At 48.6% G+C, this 15,512-nt stretch overlaps 1 protein-coding gene across 6 annotated transcripts in view; it reads left to right on the top strand.

The window, feature by feature from the left end:
• Positions 1-15,512, top strand: part of RFX1 (regulatory factor X1) — a 646,755-nt gene that overhangs the window by 266,794 nt on the left and 364,449 nt on the right. For all 6 annotated transcript variants that reach the window (XM_086963646.1, XM_086963649.1, XM_086963652.1 and 3 more), the window contains one exon: positions 1,277-1,458. In XM_086963646.1, the coding sequence (XP_086819772.1) occupies positions 1,277-1,458 (182 nt within the window). The remainder of the gene's footprint in view (positions 1-1,276; positions 1,459-15,512) is intronic.

The following is a 15,512-nucleotide window of genomic DNA, read 5'->3' as shown; positions in this document are numbered from 1 at the left end:
ATCATCAAAACAGCCTTCTTAGTGGTGACTACATCTGCTCGGAGGGTGAGTGAGTTGCAGGCGTTATCTTGTTTGCCTCCTTATCTTATGTCTTTTCCAGACAAGGTGGTGCTTTGCACCACAGCATCCTTTTTGCCAAATGTTGTGACTCAATTTCATATGGGTCAGTCCATCACTTTGCCTACCTTCTGTGCTTCCCTGCATCCCTCTAAGGAAGCGGAGCGTCTCCACTGACTGGACCCTAAAAGAGCGTTATCGTTATACCTTGACCGCACAAAAGAGTTCCGGGTGGATAACCAACTCTTTGTGGGGTACGTGGGAGCAAAGAAGGGAAGGGCAGTGCAGAAAAGGACCATCTATCGCTGGGTCGTTCTCTGCATCAAGATCTGTTATGACTTGGAAAAGAGCCAGCCCACTGAGGGATTAAGAGCCCATTTTACCAGGGGAAAGGCTGCCACTACGGCTTTGGCTTGGGGTGTCCCAGTCTAAGACATCTGTCAGGCAGCGATGTGGGCTTCTTTGCACACGTTTGCAAAATATTACTGCCTTGATGGTCAGGTGCGTAGGGACGGACATTTTGCCCGTTCAGTCTTGCAAGATTTCTTAGTTTAAGATGTGAGTCCGCAACTCACTTCTGAGATGGTATGGCTCCGGTATAGGTAAGGAATCTGCAGCTAGAAGTCTCTATCGGATGAAAAGGTTACTTACCTTCAGTAACGCATTATCAGGTAGAGACTCTATCTAGCTGCCGATTCCTTACAGACCTACCCATGCCTCCCCGCTTTGCGGACTAATGTTGTAGGTCTAGGTTTACTCTTCTTTTCATTTTCCTAGATTTACATACTATTATGTCAGTTACTTTGTGGCTCTGTGCTTCTGGCGTGGTAAAAACAAAAAGTACTGACGTCTGTGCGCCTTGGTGGCGCCTATATAGGCACCGCAACATCATAACCAATGCCGACGTCACGCGGAGCCAAATAGAGCAGCCTGACGTCGCGCATGAGGAGTATTGCTGAGCAAGAGTTTCCGGATCCAGCCTGACGCCTGGGAAATTCAAAGGTAAGGAATCTGCAGCTAGATAGAGCCTCTTCCAGATAATGCGTTACTGAAGGTAAGTAACTTGTTCGTCATTGCACGTTGGATAGGGCAGCAGCTCATGATCTATTGCTCTGTGTGTTGCATTAGCGATTAGAGGTTCTTGTTTTCAATAGTTAGTGTTTAAAGCCTTCCCAGACTTACTCCTTGCTGCCTGATTACCCATCGTCTTCCTCCTTAGGTGCAGTGGTTGCTGGATAACTACGAGACGGCTGAGGGTGTGAGCCTGCCCCGGAGCACCCTGTACTGCCACTACCTACTGCATTGTCAAGAGCAAAAGTTAGAACCTGTCAATGCTGCATCTTTCGGAAAGCTGATCCGCTCTGTCTTTATGGGCTTGCGCACTCGCCGATTGGGCACCAGGTAAGGCTTCTTCAGAGCTCTTCTAAAAGTGGAGGTGGGGGTAATGAGTTCAAAGTTGCAGAAAAGTGCCGTAGTACCCTGCTATATATTGAATAATGAAATTCAAAAACTCCTTCCATCGCTGAGTAGCCCCTTTAGCTTTCAAGTATTTCATTCTATCACAGCAGTCAAGCACCCTTGAAGTGGTCTCTTATACTGATGCTGGCTAATATTCTGAAACTGACTGCTCAGACCTAGTACCCGTATAACTCCAGCAATCATGGAGAAAAAGCATGAATGTGTGACCACTTCCAGAGCTCTGTAATAATTATTCATTCATAATGATGCATGTATTAGTGTCTCCCTTGTGTCATCTAAAGAATATTCCCCAAACTTCAGACTGGCTGGGAGAATCTTTTCCCCAGAAACAGCTCTTCTGTTATGTGAGGTTGTACCATGTGTCTTCAGCAACAATAATCCGCCATATATGATGTCATTAGATTACAGTTGGTTCCACCCTGCTGCTGACATCAGTTTCTGTTTTTTTAGCACCTCATTTTCACAGCGCTCTCTTGGTACTTCACCAGTAAAACTTTCCTCTGCTTCCACTGTGATTAGGTAAAATATCTCCTCTGAAAGACTCAGGGTTCAGACGCTTTCCTACATGCCACAAGCAGATGTCTTTGTGGTGTCTTGAATCCACCATGATGCCACTAGCTTCAATGTATGTCCCTTGATGCCTTTCAAATGCCATCAGGGAGCAGGAGGCCAGGTTATTTTTGGCAAAGGCCCACAGGAAAGTCTCCTGAGAGGGAATAATCTCCCCAGAATATCTCGGTTACAAACATAAGTAGTTCAATCGGAAGCAGACATCCCTTTCTTCCTAAAGGAAGGAATCCCACTCCCTGACCTTTTGAAGTCGCGGCCACTCCACAACAACAGGTTCTTCTTCATCCTCAGAGCTGATTTGTAAGATGCAGCCAAACTTTCCTGCTCAATCTGCTGACTGTGCAAGTGAAGGTCTACAGACATGCCATGTTGGGCATCTTTACGGCGGCTCTGGTCCCGCTGTCTCACATACCAAGGGTAGACCCCCTTCTTCAGGCTTACTGACTCATGCGACTCTGACACCCTACTCCTCTTGACTCTTTTGCTTCACAGGCTCCAGCCCTTGCGCCTGGAAAGAAGTCAATGATTACTCTATCCCCTGTATGGCAAGAGTCCTTACTATGCAGCCCTCAGAGACAGCTAAAGATATTTGGGTGGCAGAAGACAAGGTCAGATTTTGTCTTGAGGAACTGTCTCTTGCAAGGTCTCAAACAGTTCCTTGATTGGTTATGGAGCCCTTGCTACCATTTAATGAGGCACATCCATCACAAGAGATCTTGGTAATTCAAACTTCCTCTTTCAATCTTAATCCCAATCCCTTTCAGTTACTGCTCTGGACAATGAATGTAAGAAACTGGAAGCAATGTGCCGGAAGGTTTGTGCATCTGGCAGTCTTACTTTGTTCGGGGAATGACACATACTTGCAAGGCTGCTAAGTACATGTCTTTTGGGATATGGAAAAACTGGCGATTGTTAGCTTACTTAGTCATATGAAAAGCCATTTTCCAATTTGATCAGTGATAGTTTGGATGCTTCAAAGGAGATCGTGAAGTGCAGCTTTGATTCCATGGATGCTTTAGTCTGGCCCATGGGCACTGCCACCATAGTATGTTGACATGCTGTGACGTGCTCAACTGGCTTTTCAGTTGATGTTCGGGTCACTCTAGTGACATGCCTGTCGATGGTGAGTGACATTTTGGAATGCTTTAGGGATAGCAGAGGTGCAGCCTTCTTGCTGGACCATTGGCTCAACAAAGAAGCAATAGCAGCAATTAAGGAATATTTGAGGCTATTCTAAAGCTAAGTAGTTCTGGCAGAGTCATCCCTCTCCACAAGTTCAGACACCTCAGCAAATGTACTAGTCCTTTCATGGCAGGGGTGTATCTGACACTAGCAGTATTAGCAGCAGATCAAGCCTCCTCCATCCGTCGCCAGCTCAACAACCTTAAAACCCCTCTAACCTCATAACCCCTCCCACCTCCCACATTACCACCTTCTGGTGGGGTGAATGGTCTTCTGCATTTTAGCTGTTAGGTAGCAGTCACTATTGACTTTTGAGTCATTCAGCTGGTCTGCAAGATCTACGGCCTACCTTTCCTGTCCGTCCTTCTGTTCTGGACTGCCCTCCTTCTACAAGATCATGCTGTACAGCACACAATTCAATTTTGCAGTCAGAAATGTTTGTCCTGCTGAACAAAAGAGCCATGTAGGTTGTGCCTCTAGTAGAAGGGAGAGCATCAGATTCTAGACCCTTCCTTTGGAGACCCATTGTGGACCATCACTTTTTGAACTTCTTCATTCGACAGAAAATGTTAATGATCGTGTCTATTAGCATAGTTGTACTGCCCCAAAATTCGAGAGATTAATCAGCAGCCCTGGATCTCCAGGACACCTACTTCTTTTTTCAAATTGTCTCTGCTCAAAGGCTTAACCTGTGATTCACTGTGGGTTCTGCTATTGGTTAATTTTCTTATTGTGTGGGCTGATGACCGCCTCCTGTGTTTTCATATGCTGGCAGATGTGACGTCATCATTAAGACAGTTGCCATCCATGTATTTCCAAATGTGGATGGCAGGCTGTTGAAGGGGGTAGTCCTAGGCGCACAACTTGGGCTTTATTATTAATGCCCAGGTGTCTCAACTCACCCTAAGGCAGATGTTGATTTTCATAGGTGTAGTGCCGGGCACAACCTGTATAAAGACCTTTCTCGGTCCTATCAGTCTTAAGTCTGCCTGACATCATGGCCTGTTGGTTGCACCTGCCAGATGGCAAATGGGGGCTCTCCTGTGGTGTCTGCAACAGCAGAGGCTCCAAAACCGAGGGAGCATTTCTTCTCAATTGCATATCTTCCAGTCCACTCGCTCCTGTACTCATGGATGGACCGCTTCAGTTTTGATTTGGGTCTTTGCCATCTTCCTGGACGTTCAGGCTGTCATGGTCAGGAATACCTCCTCGCTAGGTTGCAGCACCTATCTGGGCAACTTGAGAGCACAGGGCCATTTGTTATAAATTTGCTCTAGCTGTGTGTTGTCTGCCTTGCTATGAAGTAATTTCTCTCTTCCATCTGAGTATATGTCATTCAGATCCTGTTGGGCAGCACCACCACAGTCTGCATCAACAGGCAGGGTGATGTGTGGTCATAGACCTTATTTTGGGAGCTTATTGTTCTGTGGTAGTGGGTGCAGTGAAGGGGAATTTAGCCGGTAGCAGCCCATCTGGCAGGCTGCCTCAGTGTGACTGTAGCACTCAGTTACCAAACTGGAGAATCACAAAAATGACAAAAAAAGCTTGAAGTGGCAGAGGCAATTTTACCTAGCTTTCCATCTATGGGTCTCTTTGACATGCTCCGGATCAGGAAGCATCTTCAGTTTTTTGCCAAACACTTTCCTATGAACGGTTCTCTTGAGCGATACCTTCAGGTTCTGCTGATCCCAGTGTAAAAAAATATTTTTGAAGATGTGTGATGATCCGGCACAGCTGTAGTGCCCTGGATTGGTTGATGAGGATGTAGTAAGATATTCGTTGGCACTTGGTATTTAGCCATCTCTTCCTTTTCCATACAGGGTGGGCCTTCTGTCACACCAGGATGGTGTGTTTTTCCATTCCAATACCCAAATGCTGCTGGATGCATATGTGGAAATTGAGCATGCCATCAGGAATATTTTGATGGATACTTTTCACCTCAGATTTTTCACCTTGTGAATATTCTGTCACACTGTAGCCAGAAAATTCAAAGCAGTGCCTCTCATGCCAGTGGGTGGTGTTGCGTGGCTCTGTACCGACATCACTACACTCTGGAAGTGAAGAGCGGAGCTGCATATCATTGTCACCCATTTGCACTGTCCTCTGCTACTTCTTTTCTTTGTGTTCCTTCAGACACATGTCCAAAACTACTCCTTGGTCTTTTCTAGCCCTTTTCAATAAAAAGGTTTCCAGTGTGCAAGAGAAACTATCACCTCCAAGACAACAGGGTTCAAGCCGTGTCAGGACATTCACAAACAGAAGTCTGTGGCAGACCCTCAATTTTTTTTTCTTTTGCTTGGGGTTGAAGCAAGATTCCAGGGCCATGGCGACTGTGTATGGATGAATCCTAAAGCCTGGGACTGCAAGGCGAAGGTGTATGTCCCTAAATATTAGAAGATTCTATGGTGTGACCGGTCGAAGTTGAAAGGAAGGTCCTTTTCCCCTGGTAGAACATAATCGTGGTTAAAGACTTCAGGTAGGTCCAAAAAGAAACGTAAGAAATCTAATCAGGAATTTGCCCCTTTCTGCCACTCTCAGACTCCACAGAAGGCACAAGGGCATTTCTATGCATCCCAAATTTCCGGGTCCGTCAGAGTTCCCTCTGATTCACCTTTGATGCTCCAGTCAGACTTCTGCTGTGGATCTGCCCCCTGCACTGTCTGTGGCCCTTAAATGTGCTTCTGTTTAGCACCAGCTTAGGTTTTAGCATCACCCGCTGTGCCAGTTCTCTTCACATCAGTACCTCTGCTGATGCCGCCAATGCTAGAGAAGGAATTACAACCTCTTGTGTTCTTCAACTCTAAGCAGAATCCACCACGACCTGAACTGCGTCCTGGTCCCACCAGAGCACAGGCAGCCAGCAACACTTCTGATTCTGATACTTTTCCATTAACATGCAATAGGGCCCACACTTTGCACAGTCTTTTTGGCACTGACTCAGACAATGACAATTTTGATGATGGGATGATATTGGTATGAAGAACTACAAGATGCCAGTGGTTTGGATGCTTCTCGATACACTGGCCGTATTTCTAGTCCCAGTCTTGCCACTGAAGAAAGTGTCTGTTTGTTGCATGTAGTGCTGTAGATTCACATGTGCCCACCCTCCTCACAGGAAGTCAGTGTTTGCTACAGATGTCTTTCACCTTTCACATTCCTCTCTTTTCTACACGTATTGTCACAATTCTATCCTATTCACTACTCCATACCTACTCTCATCAGCTGGACTGAAAACAATTTAACAATGGAGTCAGTCCCCATGCACATTCACAACCAGAGGAAGAGTCACAGAGACCCAGTGACTCAAAAGACTAAGCGGAAAATGTCTGATCCCAACACTAGATGGTGACAGTAAGCACAGAATGTGAACCTACAGCAGTACATAGAACAAATAGATGTTTACAGGGTAAGTAACAATAATCCTACTGGTGGAGACATAATCTTCCTGCAGACTCCTCACCACAATCTCTTCTGCCCTGATGACTGCTACATGCCTACTGCGACCTGCTGGGCAAAAAACAGTCTAATAATGGAGTCAGTGCCTCATGCATATTCACAACTAGAAGTGGAGTCATCGACACCTTGTGACTCGAAAGACTTCTTCAAAGAGCAAAAAATGGCAAATGGCTGAACCCAACAATAGATGGCGGGAGTAGGAAGGGAATGTGAATCTACAGTAGTACATGCATCAAACCGATGCTTACAAGCTAAGTGACATAATCCTTCTGGGGGTACATATTCTTCCTGGAGACTCCTCACCACCCTCTCTCCTGCCTTGATGAGTCAGTGCTGTATATATTAGGATGCCGAATATGCAAACTTGTTATGCGCTGCTGTTATCTCTGTCATTGATGCGATCTGTTCCTCTCCGCACCCTTCGCTGGGGTAGCAAAAAAGCATTAAGGAACTGACATCACCTTGCATGTGACATCTGTCTTACGCTGGTGCTGTCATTGCACCATCTAGCCACCTCCACTTGGGCAGGGGAGACCTCAAGCATACAGATGAAGATACCCTTTTGGAAAGTATAAGAAAATATAATAACATTTGTTATTTAAAAATATAAACAATTACAAATAGTTTATTGTATAATATAAATGTAAAAAAAATTACTATATTTAGTATTGATCTGGAAATTATAAAATAACATTTTACGGTACATTTGCTCCTCATTACTCCCTCAAAATAAATATGTATTCAGTCAGTCAGAAAACTTTATTTGGTGAACATAAAAGTTAACTATAAAAAAGTAAAATACACAATCCAGCAAATACATAATCTTAATCTGATATACAAATACAACTCTCGGATTTACACTATAATGGTTTTACAATATTTAAAAATATATTTTTTAAAAGCTGTCACAGAAGCAATTTTAAATTCATCATCTAAGGTTTGTAACGCTAAAAATGCAGGTCGGCATTGTCTCAAGCCAAATTTTCGCAATACCGGGATAATCCATTTCCTTCTAGGCATGATATAAAATTTACAAAAAAACAATATATGTAAAGTTGACTGTGTCGAGATATCATCACAAGGGCAGTTACATAACATTTTTGATCAATCATTCCGTTCCGGGAAGCTTAGAGATCTAAATAAAATATTCAGTCTAAAACATGATAGTAGGAATCTATCATAGTCTCCTGTAGCTAGCAAAATATATGCATGCATTGTTGGAGTTGCCATAATAATATAATGGGTTTGAACCGATGATTTACACCTTTCTATGGTGGTTCTACATTCGCCTAAAAAACGCACACAACGAGCTTTAAGTTCTTTCCTGGGGACTTCTCGCATAGAATCTGGGTTGCTAAAATATTCTACATGTCCAAATTTTATAAAAAACATTTTTACATACCCTAACCATCTTATATATTTGACCCCATTAGTCCCCAGGGCGTCCTTCAAGAAGTGGTAATTAAAGACAGTTGCATCGGCAGACTATACTCTATGCCAAAGTAAGATTGGCTGGATCTTAATGATGTCCTCTAAATAGGGTATGCCTAATTCCAAGTGGCAAACGTGTTGAGGTGCTATCTGGCACTGCCAAAAGAAACCTAAAAAACTTGTTTTCTACCACTTGTAATGAGTTTACATTGGCATACTCCCAAATTCCTGCACCATAAGTGGCAATAACTACACACTTGGTTCTATAGATCTGAAGCAGTTCGACTGGGGGACGTTTTCCCAATTTCCTACTGAAATTACATAAAGCCATCAAAGATTTAATAAAAAGAAGCTTTCTTGCTTTCACCGCCTGAACCCTTGATCCCGTCTGCTCAAATAACATTTCTAAATAGGAAAAGGTTTTTGTGTGCTCGATCGCCTTTGATTCTATAACAAGAGTGTTAATTTTCTTATTGCTTCCAGCCCCACAGTTAATATTAAATGTTTTTGACCAATTTATAGTGATGCCTAATTTTGACATAAAATGAGCAAACAAATTAACCACCCTTTGGAGAGCTAACGGCGTACGGGCCATTAAAACCGCGTCATCCGTGTACAACAAAGCGGGAACTGGACGATTCGCTACTGTTGGCAGATCCTTGCACTCCTGTATGAGATTTGTTTCTAAACCATTTATATAAAGTGTGAAAAGGAAAGGCGCAAGGATACATCCTTGTCTTACACCTTTCATCACTCTAAAGTGCTTGGTACATTCTCCATCCTGCCAAAAGCGTGCCCTTGCCTGTGCTTTTGAGTAAAGCTGTTATAAAAAAGAAACTATTAAAGCATCCATCCCTAACCCCTCTAAAATATGCCACAGTTTATCATGAATCACACAGTCAAATGCTGCAGTCAAATCAACAAAGGTTAAAAATAACTTTTCCTTTTTGGCTTTAGTATATTTATCTAAACAAATATGTAAATTAAGACCCTGTTCAATTGTTTTGAGGCTTTTAAGGAAACCATACATCTGAAAGAAACAGCTTAGTATTAGATTCCTTACCTTAGAATATCCCCAGGCGTCAGACTGGATCCGGAAAATGTTGCGTAGCAGTACCCCTGCGCCTCGGTAGGCGTAGTCTGCGGCTCCGCGTCCGTCGTCCGCGCCGGGATGACGTCGGAGTACTTAGACGGCGCCCTCATGCGCTGACGTCAGTTCTTCTTTTTTCCGCGCCAGCAAGCGCAGGTCCGGAGAAGTGCTACCCTTTAGTCACTTTTTGACTATGTTTTTTCGATCCTTTTTGGATCCGTTTCGAGCCGTACTACTCCATTGGTGCCAGTAGGGATGCCCGGGTTCAGGCCCTGTGCCGACTTCAACAGACTTATGTCAGTAACCGACCCCCATCGGGCCTTGACGTCGAAAGGCTAGGCGGGAGCGGTCCCGTAAGCGCCTCGAGGTCCGGCAGTCGGCCCGTGCCGTTCTAGGTCCCGGTCCGGAAGGAGGTCGAGGGACCGGTCGCTGGGCCAAAGTCATCACAGCTCGGCGAGTCGTCACCACTTGTCGGGCTCCAAGTCCTCAGGTAAGAGGCACAAGAAGTCGAAGAGGCGACATCGCTCTTCTGACTCCCCCCGACGCTGGCCCGATGTTCGGGTTACACCGCCCACGCGTCGCGGCCTGCTCCATACCCGCGGGTCCCTGGGCAGAATGCGACGCCTGAGGAGATCGAAGCCTTCCTCATGGCCATGAGGTCGCTCTCTCCTCCGTCGGGTTCCACGGTGCCTTCGTGCCAAGCGCCCCGACTGGGAGCCCAAGCGGGCCGGGTGCTTCGGCCCCGGCGCCATTGGGTTCTTCGGCCCCGGTGCCGTCGGCGACTTCGGTCCAGGCACCGCAAGGCCCCACTAGATCCGGTTCCGGATTGGCGCTGGCCGACCTTATGACCCCGCCAGCGTCGGCTCCCAGGGTGTCATACCCGGCGTCATCCCCGCACAACGCCGTCCCTGGTCCAGCCCTCGGTCCGGATCCGTGTCGGAGCGGCGTCGCTCGCCGCTGCATTCGGCGCCGCTCGAAGAGGAATTCTTCGAAGGTCTGGGTCCATCCTTTATCCCTGAATTTCAGGACATGGACGACGAGGGAGACTGGGGGTTCTGAGGAACTCCTGGCACGTGAGTACTAGTCATTTCAGGACTGGACACAGGAACTAGGGAAAGCCAATGGCCTGGATACCTCCCCAGACACTGGTTTTGTCTCTCCTCCTACCGAGGCTACGGAGGAGGGGGCTGCTTATAGTGTGGTGCTGATGATGAGGACCGCCATGGCCTTGTCTCTTTAGCTCCCTGTCGCAAGGGTGAGGTCTAACATCCTTACGGAGGTCCTTAAACCGCAGGTAAGCTCCCCAGAGCCTCTACTACCGTTTAATGAGGCTCTCACAGACGTCCTGTTGGGCACTTGGTCCAGGCCCACTACAGGTCCCCCTGTAGATAGGAACGTCGCTAGGTGCCACCGCCCAGCCCCGGGCGACCCTAGTTTCTTGTACACCCACCCCACCCCCGAAAGCCTGGTTATTCAGGCCTCTACTTCCCAATCCGCATTCCCGACTGCACCACCAGATCTGGAATCCAAGAGGTATGAACAATTCGGAAAGAAAATGTTTTCCTCACTTAGTTTGGGGTTGCGGTCGGTCAACACCGCTTGCCTGTTGGGCCGTTACACCCAGTCTCTGTGGGATACGGTTGCGGCCGTGCTGCCTGAGTGCCCGGAGGGAGCCCGGGCGAAACTCGCTCAAGCCCTCGCGGAGGGAAGGGACGCATCGCTGTACTCTATAAGATGTGGACTGGATAGCACGGACTCGCAATGAAGAGCGATTTCCACGTCTGGCGGTTCGCTGCCACGCCTGGCTGAGGTCCGCCATCTTTTCGGCCGATGTCCAAAACACCCTTATAGACATTCCGTTCTATGGCAGCCACCTCTTTGGTTGCAAGGAAGATCATGCTCTGGAACGCTTTAAGGACTCCAGGGCTACGGCCAAGTCCTTGGGCCTGTAGGCCCCGCGCCATCAATCTTCTGCCCAGCCCTCCTTTCGTGGCCACGGAAGGGGTGCTCCCACACGTCCTGCCAGCCATGGGCCGCAGACTACCATTCAGCGCGGTGGCGGATGTGGTTACCGTCGCTGCAGTAACTGGGGACAACGCCGCGGCCAGTCCCAATCTACCCCCGCAGCATCCGCCTCAAAGCCTTCCTAGTCCGAGCATTCAGGCCCATTTGATGCCAGTGGGGGGCAGGGTTCGCCATCACCTCCTCCACTGGCGCACCATCACATCTGACAGGTGGGTGCTGCAAATCGTCCGTAGGGGCTACTCCCTCCCCTTTGAGGTGACCCCTCCAGCCATGCCACCGCAGTACCACCGCGTGTCGGGGGATCACTTGCAACTTCTGCAAGAGGAAGTTTCAGCCCTCTTGGCTAAGGGGGCCATCGAGCGCGTTCCTGGGCCAGAAATAGGACGTAGTTGTTACTCCCACTACTTTCTGGTTCCCAAGAAGGGCAAAGGGGGCCTACGCCCTATCTTGGACCTAAGGAACGTCAACGGCTTCCTCCGGAAGGAGAAGTTCAAGATGCTGACTTTGGCTCAGGTCTTAGCTGCCCTGTACCCGGGAGACTGGATGGTAGGGTTGGACTTGCAGGACGCATATTTTCACATCCCCGTCCTGCCGGCCCACCGGCGCTACCTGCGGTTCACGGTAGGCCACGAGCACTTTCAGTTTACTGTGCTCCCCTTCGGCCTTACCAGCGCCCCACGGGTGTTCACGAAAGTGACGGCGGTGGTCGCAGCTCATCTGTGCAGGTTAGGGGTTTCAGTCTTCCCCTACCTTGACAACTGGTTGTTGAAGGCGGGCTCGCCCCAGACAGTCGTCAGCCACCTCCAGACTACGGCCAACCTCCTGCACCTGCTGGGGTTCTCCATCAATGTGCCGAAGTCACACCTTTGCCCCTCTCAGAAGCTCCTCTTCATCGGAGCGGTTCTAGACTCGGGGTTATCCTCCCAAACAGCGGGTTCGGGATATTCAGGCTCTGATTCCGATCTTTCAGCCGTTATCCCGAGTCTTGGTCAGGTTGACGCTGAGGCTTCTGGGGCTGATGGCCTCCTGCATCCTTCTGGAGCATCACGCCAGTTGGCGGATGCAGGCTCTGCAGTGGGACCTGAAGTTTCAGTGGGCCCAGCATCAGGGCAACTTGTCCGACCATGTCTTGATCTCGGAGAGCACTGCAAGACAGTTGCAGTGGTGGCTCACGGACCGCAATTGGGTCAGCGGCAGATCCCTCTCCCTACCCCAACCTGAGCACGTAGTTGTGACGGACGCATCCCTCCAGGGCCGGTGGGGCCACATGGGAGAGGCGGAGTTCAGAGGCCTGTGGTCTCCGGCGGAGTCCCGGTTCCACATCAACCTTCTGGAGCTGCGGGCGATCTGGTTTGCACTGAAGGCATTCCTCCCCTCTGTCCGGGGGAGTGTAGTGGAGGTGTACACGGACAACACCACCGCCATGTGGTCCTGCACCTAACAGGGCGGGGTGGGGTCGTGGACCCTATGCCAGGAGGCTCTGCGCCTCTGGCAATGGCTGGAGCATCAAGGCATGACCCTGGTGGTTCAACACCTGGCAGGTTCCCTGAACGCCAGGGCGGACAAACTCAGCCGTCGGTGCATGATGGATCACGAATTGCGTCTGAACTCGGACGCGGCGCAAGGTCTCTTTCAGCAGTGGGGAGAGCCTTGGTTAGATCTATTCGCCACAGAAGAGAACGCGCAATGTCATCAGTTCTGCGCGTTGGATTTTCCAAGGCGGCGCTCGCTCTGAGACTCTTTTGGTCAAGAGTGGAGTTGCGGTCTGTTGTACGCCTTTCCGCCTATACCACTTCTGCCCAGAGTGCTGAAGAAGATCAGGCGCTACCGGGCCCAAGTCATTCTTGTGGCTCCGGACTGGGCACGAAGATACTGGTATACCGAGCTACTCAGCATGTCAGTCGATCCCCGATTCGTCTGCCTCTTCAGGAGGACCTTCTGTCGCAGCAGCAGGGGGCGGTTCTCCACCCGAACCTGTCCAGCCTCCACCTCCATGCGTGGGGATTGAGCAGCGACAGTTGAGGCCATTTGACTTGCCTCCTGAAGTCTGTGATGTAATTCTGGCAGCCAGGCGTCCCTCCACAAAATCGGTATACGCCTGCAGGTGGAACAAATTTGTGGCATGGTGCACAGCAAAGGCTGTTGATCCACTTTCTGCCCCCCTTTCTGAGGTTCTCCTCTTTCTTCTTTCTCTTGCCCAGCAGGGCTCTGCTCTGGGCACTCTAAAGGGCTACCTCTCTGCCATTTCTGCCTTCTTAAGGCTCCCTGATCAGCCCTCTTTGTTCAAGTCCCCAGTTGTAAATAGGTTCTTGAAGGGCATCACTCATATGTTTCCTCCTGTTCCTTTCGTGATGCCTCAGTGGGACTTGAACCTTGTTCTAACTTATCTGATGTACGCTCCCTTCGAGCCACTTCATAACTGTCCTCTTCGTCTCCTTACTCTTAAGACTGCATTCCTGGTTGCCATCACCTCTGCCAGGAGAGTGAGTGAGCTCCAGGCTCTTTCTTCTCAACCTCCTTTCCTTTCTGTCCATCCGGTCAAAGTTGTGTTGCGGACGCGACCCTCTTTCCTGCCCAAGGTAGTCAAAGCCTTCCACAACCCAGCAGTCCATCACCTTGCCCACCTTCTTTCCGCCTCTGCATCTCTCGAAAGAGGAAGAGAGGCTCCACCGTCTGGACCCAAAACATGCGCTCTCATACAATCTGGACCGCACACGCCAGTTCCGGGTGGATGACCAACTCTTTGTTGGTTATGAGGGCGCTAAGAAGGGACGGGCGGTGCACAAACGCACCATTTCTCGATGGGTCATTTTGTGCATCAAGGCTTGTTATTCACTGGCTAGAAAGGAGCCTCCTGTGGGGCTACATGCCCATTCCACTCGGGCCACAGCGGCTACTCATGCCCTGAGTCGGGGAGTTCCCTTGCAGGACATCTGTCAGGTAGCTACGTGGGCCTCGCTGCACACGATCGCAGGACACTACTGCCTGGACAGCCAAGTCCGGACAGATGGCTTTTTCGGCCGTTCCGTTCTCCAGAACTTTCTGGTGTGATCACCGGGGTTGGTATTGCTGGGGTATCTATTCGAAGGTAAGGAATCTAATACTAACCTGTTTCTTTCAGATGCACAAGTTACTTACCTTCGGTAATGATATATCTGTAAGAAACAGTTGTTAGTATTAGATTCCTTACCTCCCCACCCATCCTCCCCATTCTGCGAACCGATATCTGGGGTTAAGGTCATCTCCTTTCATGGCACCAGTATTGGTTTTTATCATGGCTCTGCGTTCCTGGCGCGGAATAGCTGTTTATAAGAACTGACGTCAGGGTGCGAGAGCGGCTTTTAAGTTCTCCGACGACGTCATCCCGGTGCCGACGACGCCGACGACGTATGCCGAGCCGCAGACGACGCCTACTGACGCGCAGGGGTACTGCTACGCAAACTTTTCCGGATTCAGTCTGACGCCTGGGGATATTCTAAGGTAAGGAATCTAAAACGAACTACTGTTTCTTATAGATATATCGTTACCGAAGGTAAGTAACTTGTGATGTAGGTTGCTTATTATTACCCGCTCCTCCGCTCACACCTGTAGCCTATCCAATATAATTCTACCGACAATCTTAACTGTGGAGTCCAACAACGAGATTAGACGATAACAGGCTGGGTTGGCCCTATCCCCCTTTTTAAAAATAGAAACAGTTATTGAATCGTACCATGTCGATATAAGGCCCTGTGTACCACAAGCATTAAAAACCTGTGTTAAAACTGGACCCCAGAGTGCTAAATTAGATTTAAAAAGGTCCACTGGGATTCCGTCTAACAGAGGAGCCTTCCCCCCCCCCCCGCTTGAGTTAATTGCCTTATTTACTTTGCCTAAGTTAAATTGCAAAGTCAGATCTACTGGAGGTGATAAAGGCTCAGTTACTCCCATATATATACTCGAATCCGGCTCAGTCGACCTAGTATTGTTGTACAGTTTAGAAAAATGCAATATCTAGTCTGAATTGGTGATTGCTATCTCTAAACGTGCTTTATCACACTCCCCCAGGAAGGGCGCGTTTACCGCCTTCCAATAGGCAGATGAGTCCTAGTTCTCTGAGGCCTCACGTAACGTGTGCCATGCTTCCTCTTTCATTGCCACCCTTCTATCTTTGAAAGCCTTATTATAGTCTCTTCTGGCTCTTCTTATATTTTCCTGTTTTTTTTCTACCTTATGAAGGGAG

This window comes from Lissotriton vulgaris, chromosome 1_1 (assembly GCF_964263255.1).
Source record: "Lissotriton vulgaris chromosome 1_1, aLisVul1.2, whole genome shotgun sequence".
NCBI lineage: Eukaryota > Metazoa > Chordata > Amphibia > Caudata > Salamandridae > Lissotriton > Lissotriton vulgaris.
This window is presented reverse-complemented; position numbering and strand designations above follow the sequence as displayed.